At 34.7% G+C, this 26,178-nt stretch overlaps 1 protein-coding gene across 1 annotated transcript in view; it reads left to right on the forward strand.

Moving 5' to 3' along the window:
* Window positions 1-1,421: 1,421 nt before the first annotated feature.
* prlra (prolactin receptor a) overlaps window positions 1,422-26,178 on the forward strand; it is a 31,538-nt gene continuing 6,781 nt past the window's right edge. Inside the window, exons 1-6 of the mRNA XM_067376476.1 lie at window positions 1,422-1,561; window positions 16,947-17,036; window positions 18,456-18,588; window positions 20,717-20,886; window positions 23,754-23,920; window positions 24,837-24,975. Of these exons, the coding sequence (XP_067232577.1) occupies window positions 16,973-17,036; window positions 18,456-18,588; window positions 20,717-20,886; window positions 23,754-23,920; window positions 24,837-24,975 (673 nt within the window). The 5' untranslated portion in view covers window positions 1,422-1,561; window positions 16,947-16,972. The remainder of the gene's footprint in view (window positions 1,562-16,946; window positions 17,037-18,455; window positions 18,589-20,716; window positions 20,887-23,753; window positions 23,921-24,836; window positions 24,976-26,178) is intronic.

The raw sequence follows: 26,178 nt of genomic DNA on the forward strand, positions 1-26,178 counted from the left end.
TACCACGTGTGGAAGATGTAGGCCGGATCTGGGCCGGCACAAAGTTGCTATCTGGGCTTTATGTGATTTATACTAAAAAAGGCAAACTCAAATTCTTTTTCCATTGCTTTTCCCTCTCAGTATTCATTTGTTGTCTGTTTTTAACATGTTTAGTTTCTTAAAACATGTTATATCCTTAAATACTTTAAACATTTCTCTTCTTACAAATTATGGACTTGTGTTGTTTTTAAGTGCCCATTTTCACTTGAAACTATATATTCAGAACAGTCTAATCTAGATCCTTGTTGCAAAAATTAGAAACTAGGCAATTAAAAATGTCTTAGTCATCCTTGCTTTTACAGATTGGCCCAGATCAGAAGATTTATAACAGACACATCCTTTGATACTTCAGTTTTTATTGGTCATGATACCATTCCACATCCTGATGCTGTTTTTCCATGGCCACTAGGAATACTGCAATGTCACTAAATAGGGGAAGTTCCATTGTATCCTAGTAATCTTTCAATTTATTACCATCTTGAAACGCACTGAGTGGCAAACAAAGTAGCCTACTTAAGAGGATGATATGTAACCTTTATCACAACAGGTTTTACAGTGTTTGAGCAAGAGCAGAACATGTACAGTCATGTGTTTGGACAGCAAATGCAAGTAGTTTAGCGTCATATTGGATGGTCATAAATAATTGCCATCTGTATCATACATTTAAACAGATAATCTATCTATCTATCTATCTATCTATCTATCTATCTATCTATCTATCTATCTATCTATCTATCTATCTATCTATCTATCTATCTATCTATCTATCTATCTATATCTATCTATCTATCTATCTGTCTGTCTGTCTGTCTGTATACATGATTAAAAATAGCAATACTGATAGTAGTACATCTAAAAGGAAAATAAACACTCAAGATTTTGAAGTCATGAGTCACTTATGATTCAGACTTTTGACGCAGTGAAATGATACATGAAAAGTTTTTGTGTGTGTATATTCTTTCTACATTTTTCTTCTTCTTCTTCTTCTTCTTCAACCCCCCACCTCTCAAAACCACAAAGAAAGCTGCAGTATACCAAGCATTTCAGTTGAATGAAATGTAAATTCTCTTTTATATAGCCTACCTCTTATGGTATTTTGAGCACTTTCAAAATGTATTTATTGTTGTGATGAGGCAAATCACATATTTTTAATCCATATGGTAAATCAGCAATCTTAAATCCATTTTTCATTCATGTATCGTTAAAACGACAGCAGAATCACAGCATCAGCACTGACTGAACGCTCAGTACACAACAGAGCGCGGAGTGAGAGGAGTTGGTGTGGGAGGAGCTGAGCGATCGAAACCACGCCCACCGCCAGACAGACCGGTTAGATAGGAGATGCCCATCACCCGGAGGCATTTGACTTACCTGAGTGTTGTAGGAACGCACGTCTGCTCAAGACATAAGCTAAGCTTTACGAGTGTGCTGTTACATAAGCAAGAAAAGCAGAAATCAGCCAGTTCAATGTAGCCATCCTGATAGCATTAAAGAGGGATTAGAGGAGCTCTGTAAACAGCAGGTAAGCGCAGAACTGTTACTTTTCTGCTTTTTGAGATGTCGAAGAACTCTTATTGAATGCTTTTGATTGATTAGAATTAACATTCGAGATGACTGCATGCTAGCGTAAGTAGGCTACCCAACAATTTTATAATGCAAGACAGTATATTTATATGGTAAAAATGTTCTGATGAATGATTTGACTGAACTGCAATATTTAATTCTGCAATATGAATTATACTATTTAATCTACTTATTTAAACATTTAATATTTAATCAACTTTACTATTGTTTAAATAGTTATTAGTTAGTTAGCTTGCAGTGTGCTTCATAAGGTAACATCTAAGTTAACTGCTTTTATTCAAATAATTTAGATGATAGATAGATAGATAGATCGATCGATAGATAGAAATATCTCCTTAAGAAAACCACTTTATTGTACAGTTTTGTTAACATCTTTTATATACAATGTTGTATAATGTTATATTTATACAATTGTATAATGTTGTATTTATACATCTTTTTACTTTACTACTTGATTTTTCATACTAAAATTCCATGCAGGACAAGGGAAGGTTTTTTTTTTCTTTATCACAATCTGTGACTTTTATCAAATATAGGTCACACTTTACATTAGAGCGTTTATATACAGGGTGTGTATTATAGTGTATTTATTGTTGTTCTAAGTAATAGCATTGAATTACTAATCTGTGAATCATTGTGAGTGAACATGAATGAATTACAATAGTTGCATGCAATTATATATTAACAAGGCTATATGTTATCATGTGCAGCTATTTTAATTCGTTATTTTGCATTTAACATGCACTAATGTAGCGTGTGACTTAAATATTTTTGATTTTGACATGATCATCAAGTAGCCTCACACTGGTCCAGAATCAGAGCAGGGCTTTAGAGTCTAATTATATTAGCGGGTGGAAAGTGCTGATATAGGCGTTCATTATGTAATGAGCTTTGCATCAGTCTAATCCTGAGCATAAGAGGACAGAATAACTGTGAAGTCTTCAGTGCTCCAATTCGGCAATGAGTGTCAACAGTTTAATAATGGGTGACTTGTCATGCTACAGAGTTGATTTGGTGTCATATTTGATCCTTTTGTCAGCTGGAATGCAGTTCAAACAGAGGTGGAGATCAGTGGAGACAACAACAAAAAATATTCTTTTCAGTATTGATTATTAGAATATTGACAGTTTTTCTAAACTGGGAGAGAATTGCTCCACTCAAAACCACTTGTTAAGATGTCTTAAACACAGAAAATGAATGAAAGCTTGAGTTCATATAAACATGCTTCTTTATACTATTCATTAGAAGTGATTACTTTTGATCTATATTTTAATACTGAACTGAAGCTTAAGAAATTCTGGTTAAATTTTATGGTCAGACAATAAAAAATAATCTTAATTGTTCATCTTGATGTTCTCAATAAACTGAGGTCGGACAAAGTGTGCAGTATGAGCAGAAATCAGCTTTTTCTTTTCATCTTTTATGTATTTGATATTCATCTGTATTAAACCCAGTGCTTTGTGTGTGACGTGTACTGAACACAACAGAAGATCTCACAATAGCTTCTTAACCTAATTAACGTGAGACCTGCCACTTCCTAAGTGGCCATTTAGCCACTGTATCAATGAGAGTGCTCAACACACTTTCATATTGCTCTGGTTGTTTATTGAGCTGGCTAATAAAGCTCCTGCTATCGTGATAGTCCATCTTTTGTTGGTTAGAGCCATCTAGAGGGCCTGGATCTTACTGGCAATAAGAAACAAACATGGCATGTGGAGTGTATATCTGTTAAATGTGTCTAACAGTTTGGATTGAATGGTCATGAGGTGTTAAATATCTTGATGTTTATATTCATTCTATGTTAAAGGGTTAGTTCACCCAAAAATGAAAATTCTGTCAATAATTACTCAACCGACTTTCGTTCATCTTCGGAACACAAATTATTAAGATATTGTTGATGAAATCCAAGAGCTGTCTGACTTCTCCATAGACAGCAAATTAACTACCACTTTCAAGGTCCAGAAAGGTACTAAAGACATTGTTAAAATAGCCCATGTGACTACACTGGTTCAAGCTTAATTTTATGAAGTGACAAGAATACAAAAATAATTACTTTATTCAACAATTTTTTCTCTCCCTTGTCTTGCTCCTACGCTGTTTATGTCCAGCGCTTCCAGGTTCTACGTCTGAACACCAACTCAATATTGGCCGGCTCCTGCGTTAGCATCACACGCATACATCGTGCTGTTCACTTAAATCGCGTTAGCCAATACTGTGCCGGCGTTCGGACATAAACACGGAAGCGCTGCATTGCGTTCACCAAGTCAACTGTGAAGGAGACTGACATGGGAGAGAAGAAATTGTTGAATAAAGTCATTATTTTTGTTTTAGTGCACAAAAAGTATTCACGTCGCCTTATAACATTAAGGTCGAACCACTGTAGTCACGCGGACTATTTTAACAATGTCTTTAGTACCTTAATTCTGAGCCTTGACAGTGGAAGTTAAATTGCTGTCTATGGAGGAAGTAATTTTTTAAAGGTGCCCTAGAATTAAATTTTGAATTTACCTTGGCATAGTTAAATAACAAGAGTTCAGTACATGGAAATGACATACAGTAAGTCTCAAACACCATTGCTTCCTCCTTCTTATATAAATCTCATTTGTTTAAAAGACCTCAGAAAAACAGGCGAATCTCAACATAACACCGACTGTTGCGTAACAGTCGGGATCATTAATATGTACGCCCCCAATATTTGCATATGCCAGCTCATGTTCAAGCCATTAGACAAGGGCAGCCAGTATTAACATCTGGATCTGTGCACAGCTGAATCATCAGACTAGGTAAGCAAACAAGGAAAACAGTGAAAAATGGCAGATGGAGCAATAATATCTGACATGATCCATGATAACATTATATTTTTAGTAATATTTGTAAATTGTCTTTAGAAATGTTTCGTTAGCATGTTGCTAATGTACTGTTAAATGTGGTTAAAGTTACCATAATTTCTTACTTTATTCACGGAGACAAGAGCCGTCACTATTTTCATTTTTAAACAATTGCAGTCTGTATAATTCATAAACACAACTTCATTCTTTATAAATCTCTCCAACAGTGTAGTGTTAGCCGTTAGCCACGGAGCATAGCCTCAAACTCATTCAGAATCAAATGTAAACATCCAAATAAATACTATACTCACATGATCTGATGTATGCATGCAGCAATCATGACAAACACTTTGTAAAGATCCATTTTGAGGGTTATATTAGCTGCGTGAACTGTGTTTATGCTGTTCAAGGCAAGCGCGAGCTCCAGGGGCGGGGGAGCACGAGAATTAAAGGGGCCGCACACCCTAAATCGGCTCATTTATAATGATGCCCCAAAATACAGTAGGCAGTTAAAAAAATAAAAAAATAAAAATCTATGGGGTATTTTGAGCTGAAACTTCACAGACACATTCAGGGGACACATTTGACTTATATTACATCTTTTAAAAAGAAGTTCTAGGGAAACTTTAAGTTTTGTTACAAGCTGTTCACACATTTGCAATAAAGAAGCGATTAATACATTCTTAAATAACCTTTTTAAGGCAGCTTTTTTAAGGCAGGATTTTTTGAATCCTTTGAGATTAGAGCTTCGGTGGTTAGAAAGATTTTCATTGAATAATTGAAATTCTATCCTGTTCCTTCTAAAAACCCATTGCATTGTATCAGAAGACTTGCATATATGGACTACTTTTATGGTAATTTGTGGACTGTTATAGTTTTTTTGTCCTTTTTGGATGTTGACTGTAAAGTTGTATGGAAAAAAGAGCTTTTTTTTACCTTAAAAAATGGCAGTCTGGCAGGTAATTCACTGCAATTTGTTGAATGCATGTCATTTAACGTCAACAGTGCTCACCTTGTAACAAGCTGCCAAAGCCACCCTGAAATTAGAAATGCCTTATAACATGAGCAAATTAACAGAGTAATGCAATGTAGCGTAATTTAGAAGTTTGGGGAAAGCAACCAGGTATGAATCTGTCTTGGTCTTGCAGAAACGTGAATTCTCAAACATAAGTGCTGATATATGTCTAGATTACAGGGGAAGATGTCAGAGAGCTTGTCCGACTGGTTTCACCGTTCATTCAGTTGTTAATCTAAGGCGTTCTGTTATTCCATCAACAATAACAAATGTTGATGTATATCTATACTAACGAAGTGTATTTTGGTCTCTGTGCAGTACACGTGCTACTCCTTTTCTTTGCATTTTGCATAAATATATAGTATGATTTTATATCAAATTCAGATGCATTTCCACCAGACTGCCTCTCACTTAGATTACAGTATATCTCAGGGCCAAAAGCACCTTTTCATTACACATGTAACAAATGAAATATTAAATTACATTCATTAAACAATTGGTGGAAACTAAGTGCATTAAATCATTAAATCAACTTCAATTGAAGTGAATCTATTCTCTTAAAGGAATAGTTCAGCCAAAAATTACAGTTGTGTCATCATTTACTTACCCTCATGCTGTATGATTTACCCTCAGTCTGTATGACTTAGTTTATTTTTTGAACCACAAAAGATATTTTGAAAAATGTCAGCATTTTTTATTTTGAATTGTAATTTTTGGGTGAACTATCCTTTTGAATTTTTCATTTTTTGAGTGAACTATCCCTTTAAGAAAAAGGCAATTCAAAAAAGAAAAGCCTGTTATTTTATTGCCACAATTTTGTATCTTGCTTTTACGATATTTGTGTCATTAGTAATTTATTATGATTTTACAATCTGATTATACCTGAATGACAGCAGACTACCTTAGAGATTTGCTGTTAATTAATCTTACACAGTCGTCACCACCCACCTGGATGACTAGATATGCCCCCAAAGACACAGGTCTCACCCGTCAACAATATAACGATCCTAATCCCTAACATTAGTCTGGATTTGGCTCACGACCGATCAGCTCAGTTCTGTGTCACCCACTAATGCAACACTAAACTGCCACTCACACCTCTGAAGAGTTGGTTGGTTAGATGGTTATGTATTGTGCAGTCGGTGCAGAGTTTCATTGCGGGGGCTGGAGGAAAGATCATTTGAAAGAACAACACATTGTAGACCGACAAATGTCTGAACACAAACTGTCAGAAAAAAAAAGTGTTAATCGACTATGGAAGTTATCTGTTTCTGTTTGAGAACTTTTTGATAATTGCTTCCTGCTATGGTTTTCTACTAAATTCTGGATAATATCTAAACAGATGGCTCAATTCTAGGAAATCTTTAATTGTGTTCCTCAGGCAGATGTTTGGCATGTGTCAACATGCCGTTTATATCCCAAACATTCAAAAATGTGAAAAAGCATACTTGGATGTATGTAGCATTTTAAAGTTTTTACATTTTAGTAAAATATACTGAATAATTTTGTAGTTGCATTTATTTTTTAATAGTTTATAGGAAAGTTTAAAACAAAAATAAATTAAAAGATTTCTTTTCCTCTTACTTTCTTGTTTCTGTCTTCTACAGTACAATATTTTCATGTCAAATGCTTTTAATAGACATACAAAGTAAAAAATTATAGGGTTTAATTGTATATAAACTGTGTGGAATGTCTGAAGGAAACAATACAGTTATTTTCACTACTCTCTAATGCACTCCTTCTGGGATATGATTCACCACCTTGTCATTTATTTTCAACCAAGAGGAACAAGAAGCAAAAAATGAATTTTATTTTATGTTGTTGCCATGACTACAAGCACCATGTCATCTGTTCGACTGAACTACTGTTTTACCATCTTCAGTAATTCTAAATTAAAAATTGTACTTGCTAAGCTATCTCCTTTTGATATGTGCTGAAACAATACAACCATATAACCTCATTGCTCTATGACAGACATGCACCTGTTCATTTGCATTAATGCATGAAATCTAATTTATGCGTAGTTCGTAAAAACAGATAGTCCTGACGATATTCCGATAGGTTGACATTCTATTTTTATACACATAGTTTCTGATGAACTATATAGTTAATATTCATTAGTCCAAGTGTGGTTTAATATAATATAAAGAAGACCTTTTACAAAGTCTTGGTTTTGTTTTGGGGATCTACTAGAATAGGTTGTCATGCTTGATTTTTAAAGAAAAAAGGTTCCTGTCTCTATGAAGCCCCTCCTTCTGAAAAGCACAATGTGCTCTTATCGGTCAGCTGGATCAGTGTGTTGTGAGTGGAAATATCACTCCCCTTACCATAACTGATCCAGGGTTGAAAAAAACAGCATCTCTTGGGCGTGGTGACAATACACTACTAACGCAACCCAACTGCCTCTTTATTTTGTGTATGCCTTGGGCGGGAATTATTTAAATTAGAAATGTTGTGACGTTCATTGCTGAAAGAAAACTGAAGGCTACAGTGATTACTGAGAATAATTTGGAGTGGACTTTGTGCTTTATAACTTTGCAGACCTTTTTCATACTCAAACAGCAACATTACACACTAAAGAAAGTAGTGTTGTCAAAAGTACCAACTTTGATACCAAGCAGGTACTGAAATTTAAAAAATGACATTTTGAGCGCTGTTTAGCCGATTTGTAAACACTTCTGATTGGCCATTGTGTTTACACACTCATCAGATATTTCTGTGAATAGCGCTTCAAAAACATGTTGTAAATACTTATAGACATCAATGACGCTCTTCACTGATACGCTTTCACAGATACACATGGGAGCGTTTGAAAGTCTATCCGGTAGGGCTGGGTAAAAAAAGTAACGATTTCTCGATTTTAATCAATTCTCATTTTTATGAACAGACATCGATTCTTAAATCCCAAGAATCGATTAGTCTGTTTTCAGTTGATGAATGAGCAGAATATGTAGTGCCTCCAATGCAATAAATCGCAATAATCTTTGTGCTTTGTTCTTTTGATATGAAGCAAAGTCTCAGATTTCAAATGACGTCCATCTTATTATGAGATTCAAAAAATATATACCGTTTTGGCGCTGTTGTGGCGTGACAGATCACTTCAGCGCCTCAGTTAAAGAGAAGCAGCAGCATGAGCACATTTGAACTCTTCTCCGCTTTATACCTGTTACAGTGCGAAGTGGTTAAAGTTACCATCGTTTCTTACTGTATTCACGGAGACAAGACTGTCTTTATTTTCAGTTTTTAAACACTTGCAGTCTGTATAATGCATAAACACAACTTCATTCTTTATAAATCTCTCCAACAGTGTAGCATTAGCCGTTAGCCACGGAGCACTATCAAACTCATTCAGAATCGAACGTAAACATCAAAATAAACACTGTACTTACGCGATTAGACATGCTGCATGATGAACACTTTGTAAAGATCCATTTTGAGGGTTATATTAGCTGTGTGAACTTTGTTTATGCTGTTAAAGGCAAGCGCGAGCTCCGGGGGCGTGGAGCATGAGCATTTAAAGGGGCCGCAGCCTGAATCGGCTCATATTTAATGATGCCCCAAAATAGGCAGTTAAAAAATGAATTAAAAAAAATCTATGGGGTATTTTGAGCTGAAACTTCACAGACACATTCAGGGGACACCTTAGACTTATATTACATCTTTTAAAAAGATGTTCTACGGCACCTTTAATGCATGTTTGAATAATGACAGCCGTGATTTAAATGTTTATATTTCAAAAAACTAATTGGAGTAGAAATATGATTATGTAATTCTAAACTTTATTTATTATAAAAACATCATTGAGTGTTATTTAAGCGTTTGTATATAAAAATAAGTTAATTTAACCTTTAGTATTATTATAGTACTAAATGACTTACATGTGTTACAGCATTAGTTGAGTGATTTTTTTCCTCTAGAAAATTTGCCATGTACTGTAACTGAAATACTACATCCAAAATAATTGATATCGAATCGAATCGAAATCGTAATCAAATCGAATCAAATGCATGTGAATAGTAATCAAATGGAATCGTGAAAATTGTGTCAATATCCAGCCCTACTATCCGGTCTGCTGAGGAAGCCTACTTTCAAATTCAAACACTTCTGTGTGCTTTTAAACTCTCCCGTGCATTGATCAATTTAGCCAATCACAGATATATCTGATGAGCAATGGCTAATCGAATTTTCAAATTTCAGTACTGACTTGGTATCGAAGTCGGTACTAAAATAAATTTTTAAAATGTAAAAAAGCATAATAGGTCCTCTTTAATTCCTTGCAATGCAAAGTGCAAATGTAAAACCTTCTGTACATCAGATGATGGGGCAAAATTAGGTCAGGTAATCCTCCCAGATCTTTTCATAGCTTTAATCTGAGAACTAATGATTTCTAATGCCAGCAAAACCTCTCAGAGGTCTATCTATGGAATTATAGGAGACAGAAATGGAGTCGCAGTTGGGTGAGAGCACGGGTTGCTAGATAATCTTTAGATACGGTCATACTTGTCAGCAAGCCCCTGCTTGCTACTGTTCGCCCAGCTTAGCAGCTTACCCCCACTTGGAAGTTATGTAAGATAGCTGTAAACAGTAGGAGGGCAATCTTCTAATGCCAATTATCAGACCAAAAGGAACATTCTTAAAATCGTTAGACAGTGAGTGGCAGGAAGCTACTGCTAGAAGTAGATGATATTCTTGTTGTGCTTGCTGTCACCACAAACACCACAGTGTTGAATTTTCATTGAACATGACTAAGTAACAAGACAGCGATTGTCAGTGCCTTTTCTGCAACAGTTCAGAGTGCACCATTTGTTTGCCAACGGACAAGCATTCAGTACATTTACGTCAGTAGATAAGTCAATAGATCAATAGATCAATGCAAGATCAATCCCTCCATGTTGTCATCTTTGGAAAGGTCTTGCTTAGGGTCATTATCACTGCCTGTTTTGATGTTAATTTCTTGGCATAAATGCTTTGACATAATGTGCAACGACTGAAGACCAACAATAGTTTTCTTTTTGATTACATAATAAATGGCAGTATATACACATAACAGTTAGACATGCCCCTTTGTGCTGTGATATCTCATTACTGGATTCAACTCGGCCCAAGATTCTGTTTTGAAGATTAAAGGGTCAGCAATCCACACACCTTTATAGCTTTACTGACTGATTGCCAATTAAGGTTAGTACACAACAGACCAATTAGAATACAGTTTATTAATAGTTGTAGTATTTTTTTCTGAATTTAGTAATTATTTAATTGGTTAAAACTCATCCATGATAATCAAAATGACATTTCCTGTGAAAATAAGTTCTTCATTTCTAAAATAGCTTAATGTGCAATGTGCATACTAACAAAGACTATAGAATAACACAAGATGTGTCACTCGTATTGTTTTGAATGGGAGAAAGTGTAATGCGCAATATGGCGGAATAAGTCCCGCCTTCTAAATAAGAGCCAATCGGCGACTGGTAAAGTCATCGCGTCACTTCAGCGGCCGTTAGAATCGCCGGTTTCTATAGAAACAGTCAGACGCGCGCCTCCGAAGACACGCGCATTTAGGTCTGCGCATTAGCTTGATCCAGCCTGAAAAATACAGGGTTTTTTTTTTGTGTTTAGAAACTAAATTTATGAGCCAGTTGTTGTTAGAATTTATTGGTGATTTCAAATATGAAATTTAATCATAAGGTTGGCGAACAGTTTTGGAGAATTTGATGTTTCCCCATTTAAAGAGATTGCATGATGCCCAGGAAGCCCGAGAGGCATTTCAAAGATGGCCACCGAGTGAAATGACTTGTCTCAAAAGGGACTTTGATCCTAACCATCCTAAATAGTGACATTAGTAATATTTAATACTATTTATGGCAGATAGGGTGGATAGTATGCACATTGGGATGCAGGGAAAGGCTAAATTTTCATTCCATTGACTTCCATTCAAACGCATGTGAATTTGTCAGCCTGTTAACGCAAGCTCATGCGAAAACTCTGAGCTGCGAATTCGCATCACATGAATACATGTGACTAGTAGAAGATCGATATGTCACTGAGTGACCTCTTGGCTGAATTAAAAGAACAATACTTTTGCAATAAAGTCGAGTAGATTGTATATTTTATACATTTTGAGTGTAATGAATTCATGTTTATAAAAAAGACAGAGTGTGACGTCATATAACGACCATTGCAGTGTCCAAAGAAATTTTGCATGCTCAAAGTCTAGTGTGACCGCGGATTAACTTGGATCACGTGTGCTTTGATAATCAATCACGTTACAGCCTTGACATCATTGAATTTAATTCAGAGTTGTGCGACAGTCGCAATCACTGTTTGCGGATACCATAGAAATGAATGAGAAGTGCTGTTAATTCTATTATGAAACAGCATTTTTTCAGTGTAAACTCTAAAAATAGATAAATCATGTTGAAGCCGATCGAAGGCTGAAGGCTGTCGATTCATTATTAAGCTATTTTCTCACAAAAGCGGTTTATTCAGCGTAGGGAAGCCTCTTCTCCATTGACATCCATTAAAAAAAGGCATCTTGTCTCCTTTCCTGCATACCGCAGTGTTAGCAGCCAAGCACTATGCTTTTTTTTTATTTTGGCTAAGGTTGCAGGCTTTCCTTCAAGTGGCTGTGGATGACACAACATCAGAGATTCCAGAGGGAAGGGCTCTGATAACATCCTGAATGGCTGTTTCATTGTAGGGGCGTGGTTTGTAGTATGAGACGCAGTGAGACACATTTGCTTGATTTTCACCACAGGCGGTCTTTAATAATTGAGTCTCAATAGTACTTGATATAATTGAGCACCAAAGAGCCCGAGCCAGATGCAGTTTTACAGCAATGCATAGGTTTATTGAACCATTCACATCGAAAAGCAACAATCCAGTGACCTCCTTCAATCTTAATGCTTGTTGAACTCATTTAGGCGCTGATAGGCTGCCAGCTTGTGTCAGGGCAGTGTCATGCACTATTCCACTTTACATTGAGAGGGAATGAAGCTCAACACAGTTGGACCGGGTCTTTCTGTTATGATGATATAATCTCTTACGTAATCAGATATGGAGAAAATGCCAGCTGGAGAAGCCTTTTTTTTCCTTCTTTTTTTTAATCTGTGATGCCATCCTGTTCACAAGGGGAAATAAAAGTTCTCTCTCTCATTTTCTATCTGTCATGTTTATGCCTGTCTCAATCTGCCGTCCTAATATCATGCTTTCCATGTGCTTAGTGCTTATTTTTGTCGTCAGATTAATGATAGGCTGGAGATTAAGCTGATTCCGGAGGAGTCAGATGCCAAATGTATTTGCTTATTATTTCCATGCTTACAGTGGTAGCATTTAATATCATAAAGCTGACAGAAACTGATACGCTAGGTGAAAAAAGAGTCTGCATGCCAAAGCAGAAAATGCAAACTTATTGATTAGCTTGTGTTCCCGTGCTACAGGTGTGTTCTCAAGCTAACGGCTAAATGCTAATGAAAACAATTGCTGGTAATGCTTTCATGCATCCTTTAGTTTCCAGAGAGTTGACTTAGTCATGTTTTTCTGAGTCAGGACTTGTCTTCAGTTCAAGTTTCTATGAATTACACAACTGAGGATAGGTCAGAGGGTTGTGACATCATCCATGCATGACTGTGATCTATATGAGATTCATTAGTAGGGGCATTCATTGGAAAGATGAGCAATAGATTTAGACTTTACAGAGCTCAGTTACACGCACAGGCAAACTTTTAAGTATCTGCAAGTTGATTCAAAGTCGTATACTTCAGAAGTTCTGAATACCTGCACACTTAATGTGGGTGTTCTCATGATTGTCTGATTCCACAAATTAATATGTAGATAAATTAGTACATTTAGTAATTTACTGAGCTTTTCGCAAATTTGCTGCTAAAGTTACATTTCTTATTATTATGTAACAGTTGTGCTGCCTACTATTTTTGTGGAACAGCTAGTGATATTTTTTTATTATTATTATTTTTAATTTAATTTAATTTAATTCATGAATGAATAGAAATTTCACAAGAACAGCATTTATTTAAAATATAGATTTATTAGCATGCATATTACTAGAATATTGTCTGTTTATGGGTAATTATTAAGCACATATTAATGCCTCATTCTGCATGACCTTATTCTACAATCATACACTGCTAGACCTTGCTGTAGAAAAACGGCCAAATTCTGATAGTAACAAACCATTTTCCATTAAAACAGTAATATACTGTAGAAAACACTGCATTCTGGGTAATATTTGTCATCTTCAAGAAAATAGCCTACAGGAATATACTGTAGATTATAGTAAATAACTGTACAATCAATAGTGAATTACTAGCAACAGTGTTGCCAGTACTTTACAGTAAAAAAGCCTGACAAGGTCTAACAGTGTACCCAATACCTAAACTTAACAACTACCTTACTACACTCTAAAAAAATAAAACATTGGTTCAAGAAAAAAAAATGTCAACGTTTTCCACTAGAATTTTTAACTTAAATTACATTAATTCAAAGCAATATTTTGAGTTGATCCAACATAATGTTTTAATAAGTAAGTAAGTAAGTAAGGTGAAGACGTTTTTTTGCCACAATAAAAACACATTTCTAAGTAACATGAACTTAAAACACTATGTTGGATCGACTTAAATAGTTGCGTTCATGTTGACAATTTTTAAGTAAGGTGAAGATGCTGTTTGGACACAATAAAACACATTTCTAAGTAACAAGTAACATGCTTGGTAACACTAAATTTTCTAAATTAGCATAACAAAACACTAATTACTGCTAAATCTCCCTTACTCTTGTGCAAAAAACATTATATAACACTTAATTTTAGCATTTACTTTTAAGTGCCATGGGCAAAGCATGATGGGAAATATAAATCACAGCCCAGTTTCACTTAACTTAAGTTCGTCTAAATTAAAAGAAGTGTTCATACAACTCAAAACAATGAAACACGTTTACACATCATCAGATTGTATTTTACATTAACAGAACTTAAAATTAAATACATTTTTGATTAACTGAAAATGTTAAACTATGACAGGTCATGATAGTATATTGAATCAATAGGCATAATTTGTGTCATCCAAGCTCAATAAAATAACAATTACAAGTAAAAAGCATTTCAGATTTTTTATTTCACAACAATATATATATTTAAGTAATGACTAAAGGTCCCCTGAATTAGTTTTTTTAGAGTGTAACTATTAATAAGCAGTAAATTAGGAGTTTATTTAAAGTAGTTAATAGTGAATACATGTTCCCTATACTGAAGTGTTAACATATTTATTAATAAATTATTAAAATTAATAAAATAGTTTTTACAGTCATTTTTTAAATCAATTTAATGCATCCTTACTTCATAAAAGTATTAATTTCTTTAAAAGAAAATCATATTCACCCCAAACTTTTGAATGGTAGTTTAATATATAATTAATGATTTTTTTTGTCTTTTATAAACTTTAAACCTGGTTACTCATTCTGGAAATCTGTATATTCTAAAAATTGATATTGGGGTTATAATAATTTCAAACCCCACACTGTAAAAAATGAATGGTTGGTTTCACTTAGAAAAGTAAGTTACCTGGTTGCTTTAAAATTTTGAGTTCATTGAAATTAAAAATTTAAATTAATACGATGAAGGCGATTGGTTTACTAAACAGAAACTCAAAATAATATGTTATCTGAACCACATTAATTATTTAAGTTGATTTCACAGAACAAAAAATGTTGTGATAAATCATGAAATATGTTTTTTTTTTTTTTTACATTGATAATAAATAAAAGAGCTAATATAAGATGTAGTCCTATTTTGTTCCCTATTTAAGTTTACTATATTGCATTAGCTAAACATTTGAAAATTAGTTTTGCTGTGTTTGTCTGTTTTGATGAAAATTCGAGTTAAAAATTGTTTCCTTAGACCTTTAAAAATTTGATTTGAGGCATGGATCTGTCTGCCTGTTTTATGAGTTGAGCAATTATTTCTGGTAGTTTCACATATGACAACAGCAGTCAGAAAGGTGATGTTGAAAAGCAAGTTTAAAAGCTTTGCCTCAAGGTCTATGTAATGTTGCAAACATACAGAAATGACCTATAAAACTAGCAGGAAAATTCCCACACTAAGAGATACTGCTTTTTTACATGGTGCTTTGGCCATGTAAAATGTAGAAAGTGGCAGTTTGATGACCGCTGTATTTTTAATCGGTTGGTTGCAAAACCTCATGAAATATAGATAGTAAATTTTTTACAGTAGTTTACAGCTAACTATGAATTTAACAGACCTGAATTGCTCCTGTTCTCTAAAATCAAATAGATCATGATTTATGTTGTCTTGTACGGAGCCCGGAGGGGGGGGGGGGGGGGGGGGTAGGTTATGAGATGGGAGCAAAACTTATGTCTGTGCTTTTGCATCTGCATGCAAAATTTTTCGCGTTTCCCTTAGAAATTTTGCGAATGCAAAGTTTCTCAGGGGAATGTAAAAGTTTTATGAGGAAGCACAAAGTTCCTCGGAGGAACACAAAAGTTTTACGAGGAAACACAAAGTTCCTTCAAAGGGGAAAGCAAAAAGTATGCAAGCGAACGCAAAGTTTCTCGGGGAATGCAAAATTTCTTGAGTGAATGCAAAAGGTTTGCAATTTGACACAAAAGTTTTATGAGGGAACGCAAAGATTCTCAAGGGAACGTAAAGGTTTTGCGAGTGAACACAAAGTTTCTTGGGGAACACAAATTGAAATCTATTTTTCCCTCCCATCTCATATTTTTTCTATAACCATGTCCCTTTAGGGGCTCTGTAAAGATGCAAACATAATGAATAGGTATTGTTTATGTCCAGTGAGTGACAAGAACATATCTGATTATTGTGAAACAACCTCCTGTGATGGGTACAATATAAAACATGCCTTCAGTTTGATTTACAGATAAAAACATTTTAGCAAAAACACTTGTTCCAGGAAAAATATTTAAACAAAAATAATGAAATCTGATCTGAACAAACAAACAATTTAAGAGCAAATGCTAATGCAGAAAAAAATATTTTCACAAGATTTGATTTAGAACTGCAGTTTTTTTATTTATTTTTTTAATAGATCATACTCAAAATATCAGAAGTGGCATGAATGCTCAGGTCTGTAAGGAGTAGTTATTTTCAGGTAACAAAGAAAGTTTTCTAAATGCATATGTCTTTGTTTTGTCCATTGTCTGTTTCATTGTAATTTTCCCAAATGAACATGATCTTATGTTTATACTGTCAACACAGAAGGTTCATGAACGTGTGAATCAATTACAGTTACTGTATCTGCTCTCCTCAACAACCTGTATTTTAGCATGGGACAAACATTACCAAATTAAGTCTGTCATTTTTTATTTGCTAATGCACATTTTTATTTGTAATAGATGTATTTTGTATAAATCTATTAAAGAGTTATTGGGCTCTTTTATGCCAATGGAAATCATAGAACTAATATCTTGCTTTCTCTCTTATCTCTCACTGACAGAAGGGGTTTAAAAGCCATCAGGGACAATGAGGAACTCTTGGGCTGTGCTGAGTTTGACCTTTATTGCCAATTTAATATCACAAGCAGCAGGTGAGCAGTGTTATTGCTTATGAACCTACAGTAGGCAGTACAAAGAAAAGACGTTTATAATGTTAGAAAAGATTTCTGTTTCATATAAATGCTTTTGAGCTTCTATTCATCAGAGAATCCTAAAAATATATCAGTTTTCACAAAAATATTAAGCAGCATTCACCATTGATAATAACAAGAAATGTTTGCAAATCAATGCAAATCAGCATATTAGATTGATTTCTGAAGGATCATGTGATGCTGAAAATTCAGCTTTGCCATCACAGGAATAAATTACATTTTAAGATAATAAAAAAAACAGAATAATATTTCACAATATTAATGTATTTTTAAACAAATAAATGCAGCCTTGTTGAACAGAAGGGATTTCTTTCAAAAACATAAAAAAATCTTACTGACCCCAAACTTTTAAACAGTAAGACTTGTCATCCATTTTTGCCTAGTTTACCATTTTGTATTTGTAATATTTAACATTTATGTAAATGGTATAAACAATATTAAAAGAGAGAAATCTCATTCAGCATTGCAGCTACTTGACTATCAAAATTATTTAAAGTTTAGACTTACAAAGAAGTACAATTTTGGATCAAAAACTCATGTCATGGTACTTTGTACTATATGTATATGTACTATAGCAGTATGTACTATGGTATTTACATGGTACTCCAAAATGCCACTCCATTTGTATCATAGGTATTATTAATGTAACACAAAACAAACACATTAGTGTAAATCATTCATTTCCCCATTACATTTAATGTAATAATTAAAGTGTTAGTTCACCCAAAAATGAAAATAATGTCATTAATTACTCCCCCTCATGTCGTTCTACACCCGTAAGACCTTTGTTCATCTTCGGAACACAAATTGAGATATTTTTGATGAAATCCAATGGCTCAAGATCCATAAAGGTACTAAAACATAAATCAGTTCATTTGTCTACAGTGGGTCAATATTAATATTATAAAGCGACGATATTTTTTGTGCACCAATAACGACTTTTTAACAATGTCTAGTGATGGGCGATTTCAAAACACTGCTTCATGAAGCTTCGGAGCTTTGCGAATTGAATCAGTGGTTCGTAGCGCCAAAATCACGCTCTGAATCACGCTGTGATTTGACATCAGCCATCACTAGATATTGTTAAAAAGTCTTTTTTTCTCATCACTTTATAATATTAAGGTAGATCTAGAGAGAGGAAGTACCATTGCTGTCTATGCAGGCCTCACTGAGCCATCGAATTTCATCAAAAATATCTTTTGTGTTCCGAAGATGAACGACGGTCTTACGGGTGTGGAACGACATGAGCATAATGCATAATAATATTCCATAAAAACTGTCAATTTTGATATCACAGTGAATGTCAGAATGATGTTGAATTCAACTAATGCACTCTAAATGGGCACAATATCTCCGCAGGTGTCAGTCCCCCAGGCAAACCCAGACTCACAAGCTGCCGCTCTCCAGAGAAGGAGACCTTCACCTGCTGGTGGGAGCCTGGAGATGACGGGGGTCTGCCAACCACTTACGCCCTCTACTACCGTCTAGAGCAGTCAGTCTCTTTTCTACTTTTTCCCTTTTTGGAGCCAAGAAAGCATTTCCTTTGTATCTTGAGAGTAGACTCAGTCTTTAATGAGCATCTTTACACTTTTCTTTGGCTCTCAATGAGATATCAAAGGTCTCTTGTTGTGTTGTGTCTTACCCTTTCCTCCAGTAATGAGTGGTTTAACTGCCATGTGTTTATTTCTCTGTTTCTGAGCACATGGGAAATAATCAGAAAGACATACATGACTTGCCTTCAACCAACACACACGTGCCCACACACCCTGTCGAATATAAATTACTCCGATTTTCACCAGAGCAGATCCATGAAGTGTTATGCCAACATTACGGGTTTGAGATTCAGCAAGTACTGTAAACAAACAGATCAAACCTACTGTAATACCATGTAATAGTGCACCAAGTGCAGTTCGGAGAATTCATATTCATACAGTTTGCATGTGAAAAATACGCTGAATCAACAATTGAAACTGAATCAACACTATACTGAATTCAGCTGAACAACTATTTTCTTTTAGAGCTGCTATACAGCCTAAATGAACTGTTTGCATCACTGAATCATTTCTGTGTTGTCACTGTAAAGCTGCTTTGAAACAAGCAGTATTGTATAAAGCGTTATAAATAAAGGTGACTTGACTTGATTTGAATTATGGCATTTCAAAGCTACAATGATGAAATACAGTATTAAATGAGCTTGTATTTTTAAGGGGATGTTTTTCTTTCCTGCATTGAAAAACAGAAATTGGAAGTTTGACAAAAATTTGCAAGGAAGATGAATCCTCAAATATTTTTGGTCCATTTTCTCAGAAACGACTGTACATTTACTGCTATAAAAGGTTTATTTTGTCAACTGTAAGGAGTACACTAGCATATACACTTCTGTTCGAAAGTTTGGGGTCGGTAAGATTTTTTTGTTGTTTTTGTAAGAAGTCTCTTTTGCTTACCAAGGCTGCATTATTTTGATTAAAAAATACAGTAAAAACTATAATATTGTGAAACATTATTACAAACTAAAAAAAAAAAAAAAAAAAGATTTCTATTTTATTTTCAAATGTAATTTATTCCTGTGATATCAAAGCTGAATTTTCAGCATCATTACTCCAGTTTTCAGTGTCACATGATCCATCAAAAATCATTCTAATATGCTGATTTTCTGCTTAGCAAACATTTCTGATTATCAATGTTAAAAACATTAATATTTTTGTGATAATTTTTTTAGGATTCTTTGATAAATAGAGTTCAAAAGTATAACATTTATTTGAATGTAATAATGTTAAAGTCTTTGTCACGTTTGATCAATATAATGCAGCCTTGTTGAGTAACAGTATTAATTTCTTTCAAAATATATATTAATGACCCCAAACTTTTGAATGGAATTGTAGATTAGCATCAAAGCTAATAGACATGGACTAAACTCGTATTGTTTTGAATGGGGGAAAGTGTAATGCGCAATATGGCGGAATAAGTCCAGCCTTCTAAATAAGAGCCAATCGCCGACTGGTTAATTCATCGCGTCACTTCAGTGGCCGTTAGAATCACCGGTTTCTATAGAAACAGTCAGACGCGCACCTCCGAAGAGACGCGCATTTAGGTCTGCGCATGCGCATCAGCTTGATCCAGCCTGAAAAATAGTTTTTAACTATTTTTTTAACTAAATTTATGAGCCGTTGTTGTTAGATTTCATTGGTGATTTCAAATATGAAATTTAATCGTAAGATTGCCGAACAGTTTTGGAAAATTTGATGTTTCCCCATTCAAAGAAATTGCATGATGCCCAGGATGCCCGAGAGGCGTTTCAAAGATGGCCGCCGAGTGAAATGACTTGTCTTAAAGGGACTTTGCTAAACCCCAACAACTCCAGTTTACCTTAAGAAATTAATTTTCTTTTTGGCCCAAACATAGTAAGTGTAAAGTAAACTGAGCAAGTCTAGTTAATATTTTGATAGTATCAACCTTGGCAAAATATTGTTTTTCAGTTTTGGAAGTGAACATTTTTGCCTTTGGTTATGGATTGTCACAGTGTTCAGACAAACTAGTTGTAGAAATGTTCATATTTTTATTTTGGTGTCTAATTTGTAGTTGTAAGTGTAAATCTGTCTGTTGATATCTCTCATTTTCAGCTCAGAGACGGTCTACGAGTGCCCAGATTACAGAACCGCGGGCGAGAACTCGTGTTTCTTCAACAAAAATGACACATCGCTTTGGGTCAACTATAACATCACCGTGGTTGCCACTAACGCCCTGGGGAAGAATATTTCAGACCCCGTGGAGGTGGATGTGGTCTATATAGGTATGATTATATGTTGTCATCATAAGCTTTTCATCCTGCAAGTACATCCTGTACTGTACCACCATCTCTCTTCATTTATCACCCATTCATTTCTCTTCAACCGCCCCTCTCACCTTCTTGTATAATGTGTCACTTGTTCGTAATTTTGTTTATCAGTACATATTGGATGTTACAGACCGCTGTTGCACATTTTATTGCGGTGGAGTCATCAATGAGAGGAATGTTATTGCTGCCCGTCTGGAATCACTGTTGCGAAAGACACAACATTATTCTGTTCTTTGGGTCATAAAACATTACACAGTTTCCTTTGGTCACATGTTCTCCCCTGCATTAAGCCAAAAGGGTCATTTTTACCAGACTAATTTATTTTAGTGGTTTATTTTTAGCAGCTATTTTAGTTCCTGCACAGTTATCCACATGACATTCTTTTGATCTGAACAATTTGTGCAGTCCAATTCCATCTTATCATTAACTCATATGTACAACTATAACTGAGACTAAACTTTAACTAAAGTTTTTTGTTTATGCTGAAGGTGCGAAACACTCGTTCACACTACAAAGCACACTTTTTTGTTCTTTCTTTCTTCCTTGTTCAACAAGTTTTTGAGCAAAGGTCCCTTAGGATGACCTTATTAGATGTCGACTAGCTTTTTACCCTCTAACTGGAAGAAACTAGTTTTCTGTGTTATTGCTGAATGTACAGAATTTTAAATCAATAGTTCACCCAAGAAAAAAACATCATGTCATCATTTACTCACCCTCATGTCATTTCAAACCTGCATGAGATTAAAGCTTATATTGTTAGAACACAAAATAAGAAAACATATCAGAGCTATTCTTTTCTGTATAACCAAAGCATTAAGTTACTAGGGGCCATCAGGCTCCAAAACTGGTTTGCAATATAGGCAAATGAGTTTTGAAAGTCATAATGGAACACTTATATGGTGCTTTTTTCTTGTAATATATTGACATTCAGCAATATGTTATATTTTGTGTTTAACATGAGGGCGAGTAAATGATAACAGAACAAATTTTTGGGTATTCCTTTAACATTTAAAATGGTGTGATCTAAACTAGCATTCAAAAGTTTGGAATCAGTTTTTTTTTTTTAAAGGGGACATATAATGACCCTTTTATATAAGTCTCTGGTGTCCCCAGAATGTGCATGTGAAGTTTCATCTCAAAATGAAGATAATTTATTATAGCTTGTCAAATCTGCCCCTATTTGGTTGTGAGCAAAAACACACCGATTTTGTGTGTGTCCCTTTAAATACAAATGAGCTGCTGCTCCCAGCCCCCTTTCCAGAAAAGGGTGGAGCTTCGCTTTTCACTTGTTCAACAACAACAAAGCTGGAGAATCTCACGCAGCTAAAATGATGATTGTCAGTAACGGCGTTCAGCCTTACATTGAGTCAGACACTGATGGAGAGACTCAGGAAGAAGTTAAAGGTGCCCTAGCCTCCTTCTTATGTAAATCTCATTTGTTTAAAAGACCTCCGAAAAACAGGCGAATCTCAACATAACACAGACTGTTACGTAACAGTTGGGATCATTAATATGTACGCCCCCAATATTTGCATATGCCAGCTCATGTTCAAGGCATTACACAAGGGCAGCCAGTATTAACGTCTGGATCTGTGCACAGCTGAATCATCAGACTAGGTTAGCAAGCAAGGACAATAGCGAAAAATGGCAGATGGAGCAATAATAACTGACATGATCCATGACACCATGATATTTTTTGTGATATTTGTGAATTGTCTTTCTAAATGTTTCGTTAGCATGTTGCTAATGTACTGTTAAATGTGGTTAAAGTTACCATCGTTTCTTACTGTATTCACGGAGACAAGAGCCGTCGCTATTTTCATTTTTAAACACTTGCAGTCTGTATAATTCATAAACACAACTTCATTCTTTATAAATCTCTCCAACAGTGTGTAATGTTAGCTTTAGCCCATTAGCCACGGAGCACTATCAAACTCATTCAGAATCAAATGTAAACATCCAAATAAATACAATACTAACATGATCCAATGTATGCATGCAGCATGCATGACGAACACTTTGTAAAGATTCATTTTGAGGGTTATATTAGCTGTGTGAACTTTGTTTATGCTGTTCAAGGCAAGCGCGAGCTCCGTGGGCGTGGAGCGTGAGCATTTAAAGGGCCAGCAGCCCTGAATCGGTGCATAGTTAATGATGCCCCAAAATAGGCAGCTGAAACGTCACGGACACATTCAGGGGACACCTTAGACTTATATTACATCTTGTAAAAAAACGCTCGAGGGCACCTTTAAAACCTTTTGAATGCATCTGGATGTTTCTGAATGGTTAGTGGATAAATTTATGTAATCGCTGTGGAGTTGATTCAACTCATAGACTAGCATGTGCCGTCATGTTAATCTTTTGTGCAAATCAAGTGTTGAATTGACCCTCATTTGTGAAGCAGTCCGGCGTAAAATGATGGCATGGTGACAACAGTCTACTACAACAACTCTTCCTTTTCTCTAAAGCAGCCCAACATGGCCTCACCCCCTTCGTTGCATGTTCCCGGGAGCAGGGTTTATGTAAATTTTGGGGTTTTGTGATGTCACTAACCCAGGAAGAAGCTTGTTGTAGTCCCTACCAGCCATTTGTTGTGGTCCTTAAAAAAGGGATTTCTTCTCCCTTTGCATTGAACTTTGAGATGTTGTTTATGCTCAAACAGCAACATTGCACACTAACTAAATTTAAAAAAGTTAAATCATAATCAAGGAACCCTATAATTAATACCTTTATTCAGGGGATCATATTATTAGCACATCACATTAGTTAGTTTAATATTATAGATTGCTTATCTTATCCTGCCCTCTCCATTTCACCCACAGTTCAACCAAAATCTCCAGAGAACGTCACAGCAGTTGTGGTCCATGAAAACCAGGGTCCGTTTGTAAAAGTGCTCTGGGAGAAACCACGAACCGCAGACACCCGCTCAGGATGGATCACACTACTTTACCAGCTACGAGTTAAACAAGAAAAAGATAAAGAATGGGTGGTGGGTTAAAAAAAAATTGTGCATCTTCTTTAATAAATGTTTGATTATCGATTACATTTTAGTCTAGATTGTTATCTTATTTGCACTGGACTATTTAGATTAGCGCCACCTACAGGAAACAACTAGAATACAACATACAGTGCTTTACATGCTTGTTTCCTTGATATGATGGACAAGTATTACCAAATAACTTGTTGAATATGAGCTTTTCAAATATTACCAAACTGACTAGAAAATAGTTAACAGTACCAGTTGTTTGTTTGTGACTTTATCCAAGATCTTAAATGAATGGAACGCTGGTGGACAGCCAGTAAATCAGCTGTTACACAGAGTTTAATCATTGACTGTCCCAGTCTGGGTTTATGTCTTCATTAGTCCGCAGAAACCTGAGGGAGGCTAGATATGCAGAACAACAGGGACTAGATCAAACCAGATTTTTTTGCCCAAAGGCTGTGCTTCAGTAACACAGAGGCATGACCAATAATGATTGCCTAGTGACAGAGTAACCTGAGAGCAATAGTATTGGCTCTATGAACTGAGACAACACAACTGATGATTATTGCTGATGCTGCGATTGTCATGAGGTGTTAACTGCATGAACATTTAAGTCAAGATTTGACAAAACTTTAAATAGACGTATCATTATTTTGCAATATGTAACAAATTGAGTTTGTATTAAACAAATGTTAAAAAATGTATGTATTAAATATTAAATACATTATAATGTATTAAATATCAAATTTGTATATTTTTGGATTTAATACATTGTAATTTATTTTTGAGTTATATATTATTAATATGAGTTATATATTATAATATTATTAATATACAGTTATTATTAATAATAATCAATATGAAAATATATTAAATATATTTAATTGAGACTTAAGTGTTTTCTTTATGTGTGTGTGTGTAGGAGTATGATGCTGGCAGGCAGAAGTACTATAATGTGTTCAGTCTTCACCCTGGTAAATACATGGTCCAGGTGCGATGTAAACCTGATCATGGGTTCTGGAGTGAATGGACCAAAACCACCTACATCAAAATGCCTGACTGTAAGTCTTTTTTTATTCCCCATTATTTGAAGAAAACTTGGCTATTATATTATTATAAATGATTTTTTATATTTTTGAAAGAAAAGTCTTTTATACCTAGCAATGCTGCATGTATTTGATAAAAAAAAAAAGTAAAATTAATAATATTGTGAAATATTATTACAATTTTACAAAAAAAAATTAAAGTGGAATTTATTCCTGTGATGCAAATCTGAATTTTCAATATCATTATTCCAGTCTTCAGTGTCACATGATCCTTCAGAAATCATTCTAATATGCTGATTTAGTGAACAAGAAACATTTCTGATTATTATCAATGTTGAAAACAGTTGTGCTGCGTCATATCTTTATGGAAACCGTGATACACTACCATTTAAATGTTTTTTTTTAATAGAAATTAATATTTTTATTCAATTCAAGGACACATTAAATTGATTGACAGTAAATACATTTATAATGTGTTACAAAAGATTTCTATTCCAAATAAATGCTGTTCTTTTATGCAGATTTCTGTTCATCAAAGAATATAATGATAATAAATAATATGATAATAAGAACCATTACTAATAATTAAGCAATAAATCAGCATAGAATGATTTGTGAAGGATCATGTGACACTGAAAACTGGAGTAATGATGCTGACAGTTCAGCTTTGATCACAGGGATAAAATACATTTAAAATAGATGACTGTTTTTACTGTAAATGCAAGCAAGAGCTGATCAAAAAATGTAGTTATTACAAACTTTCAACCCCCAGTTTATATTTTCTTTTTATTCATGTTTATATAAAACTGATTTTTTTCTACATTTTTTCGAATGTAATTAAACTAAGTTATATTATCAACATAACAATTTGAGTTGAAACTTACATTTATTATCCCAGATTTTCTATTCTCAAACTTCTGAACTTGCCAGCCGCTAAACATATAAAATGTGCACCAGTAGGCTAATAAAAGAAATGAAAAATTATTTAGGTTTAGACACATTTAAAACATTTCTGGTCCAGTAGGTTGAGGTATGCTTGAAGCCTATTAAATTATCATCCGGCACAGAGAGCCTTTTCAGGACCACAGCCTGTGTTTCTATGGTCTCCCGCTGAGTCTGAGAACAAATCTGCTGTACGCATATGTATCTAACAAAGCAGACAGTTCTAGAGGGAATACCAACAGGCCTTCAGTTTCTCCAGGGAGTCATGACCTCATC

This window comes from Chanodichthys erythropterus, chromosome 22 (assembly GCF_024489055.1).
Source record: "Chanodichthys erythropterus isolate Z2021 chromosome 22, ASM2448905v1, whole genome shotgun sequence".
In the NCBI taxonomy this organism is placed as follows: domain Eukaryota; kingdom Metazoa; phylum Chordata; class Actinopteri; order Cypriniformes; family Xenocyprididae; genus Chanodichthys; species Chanodichthys erythropterus.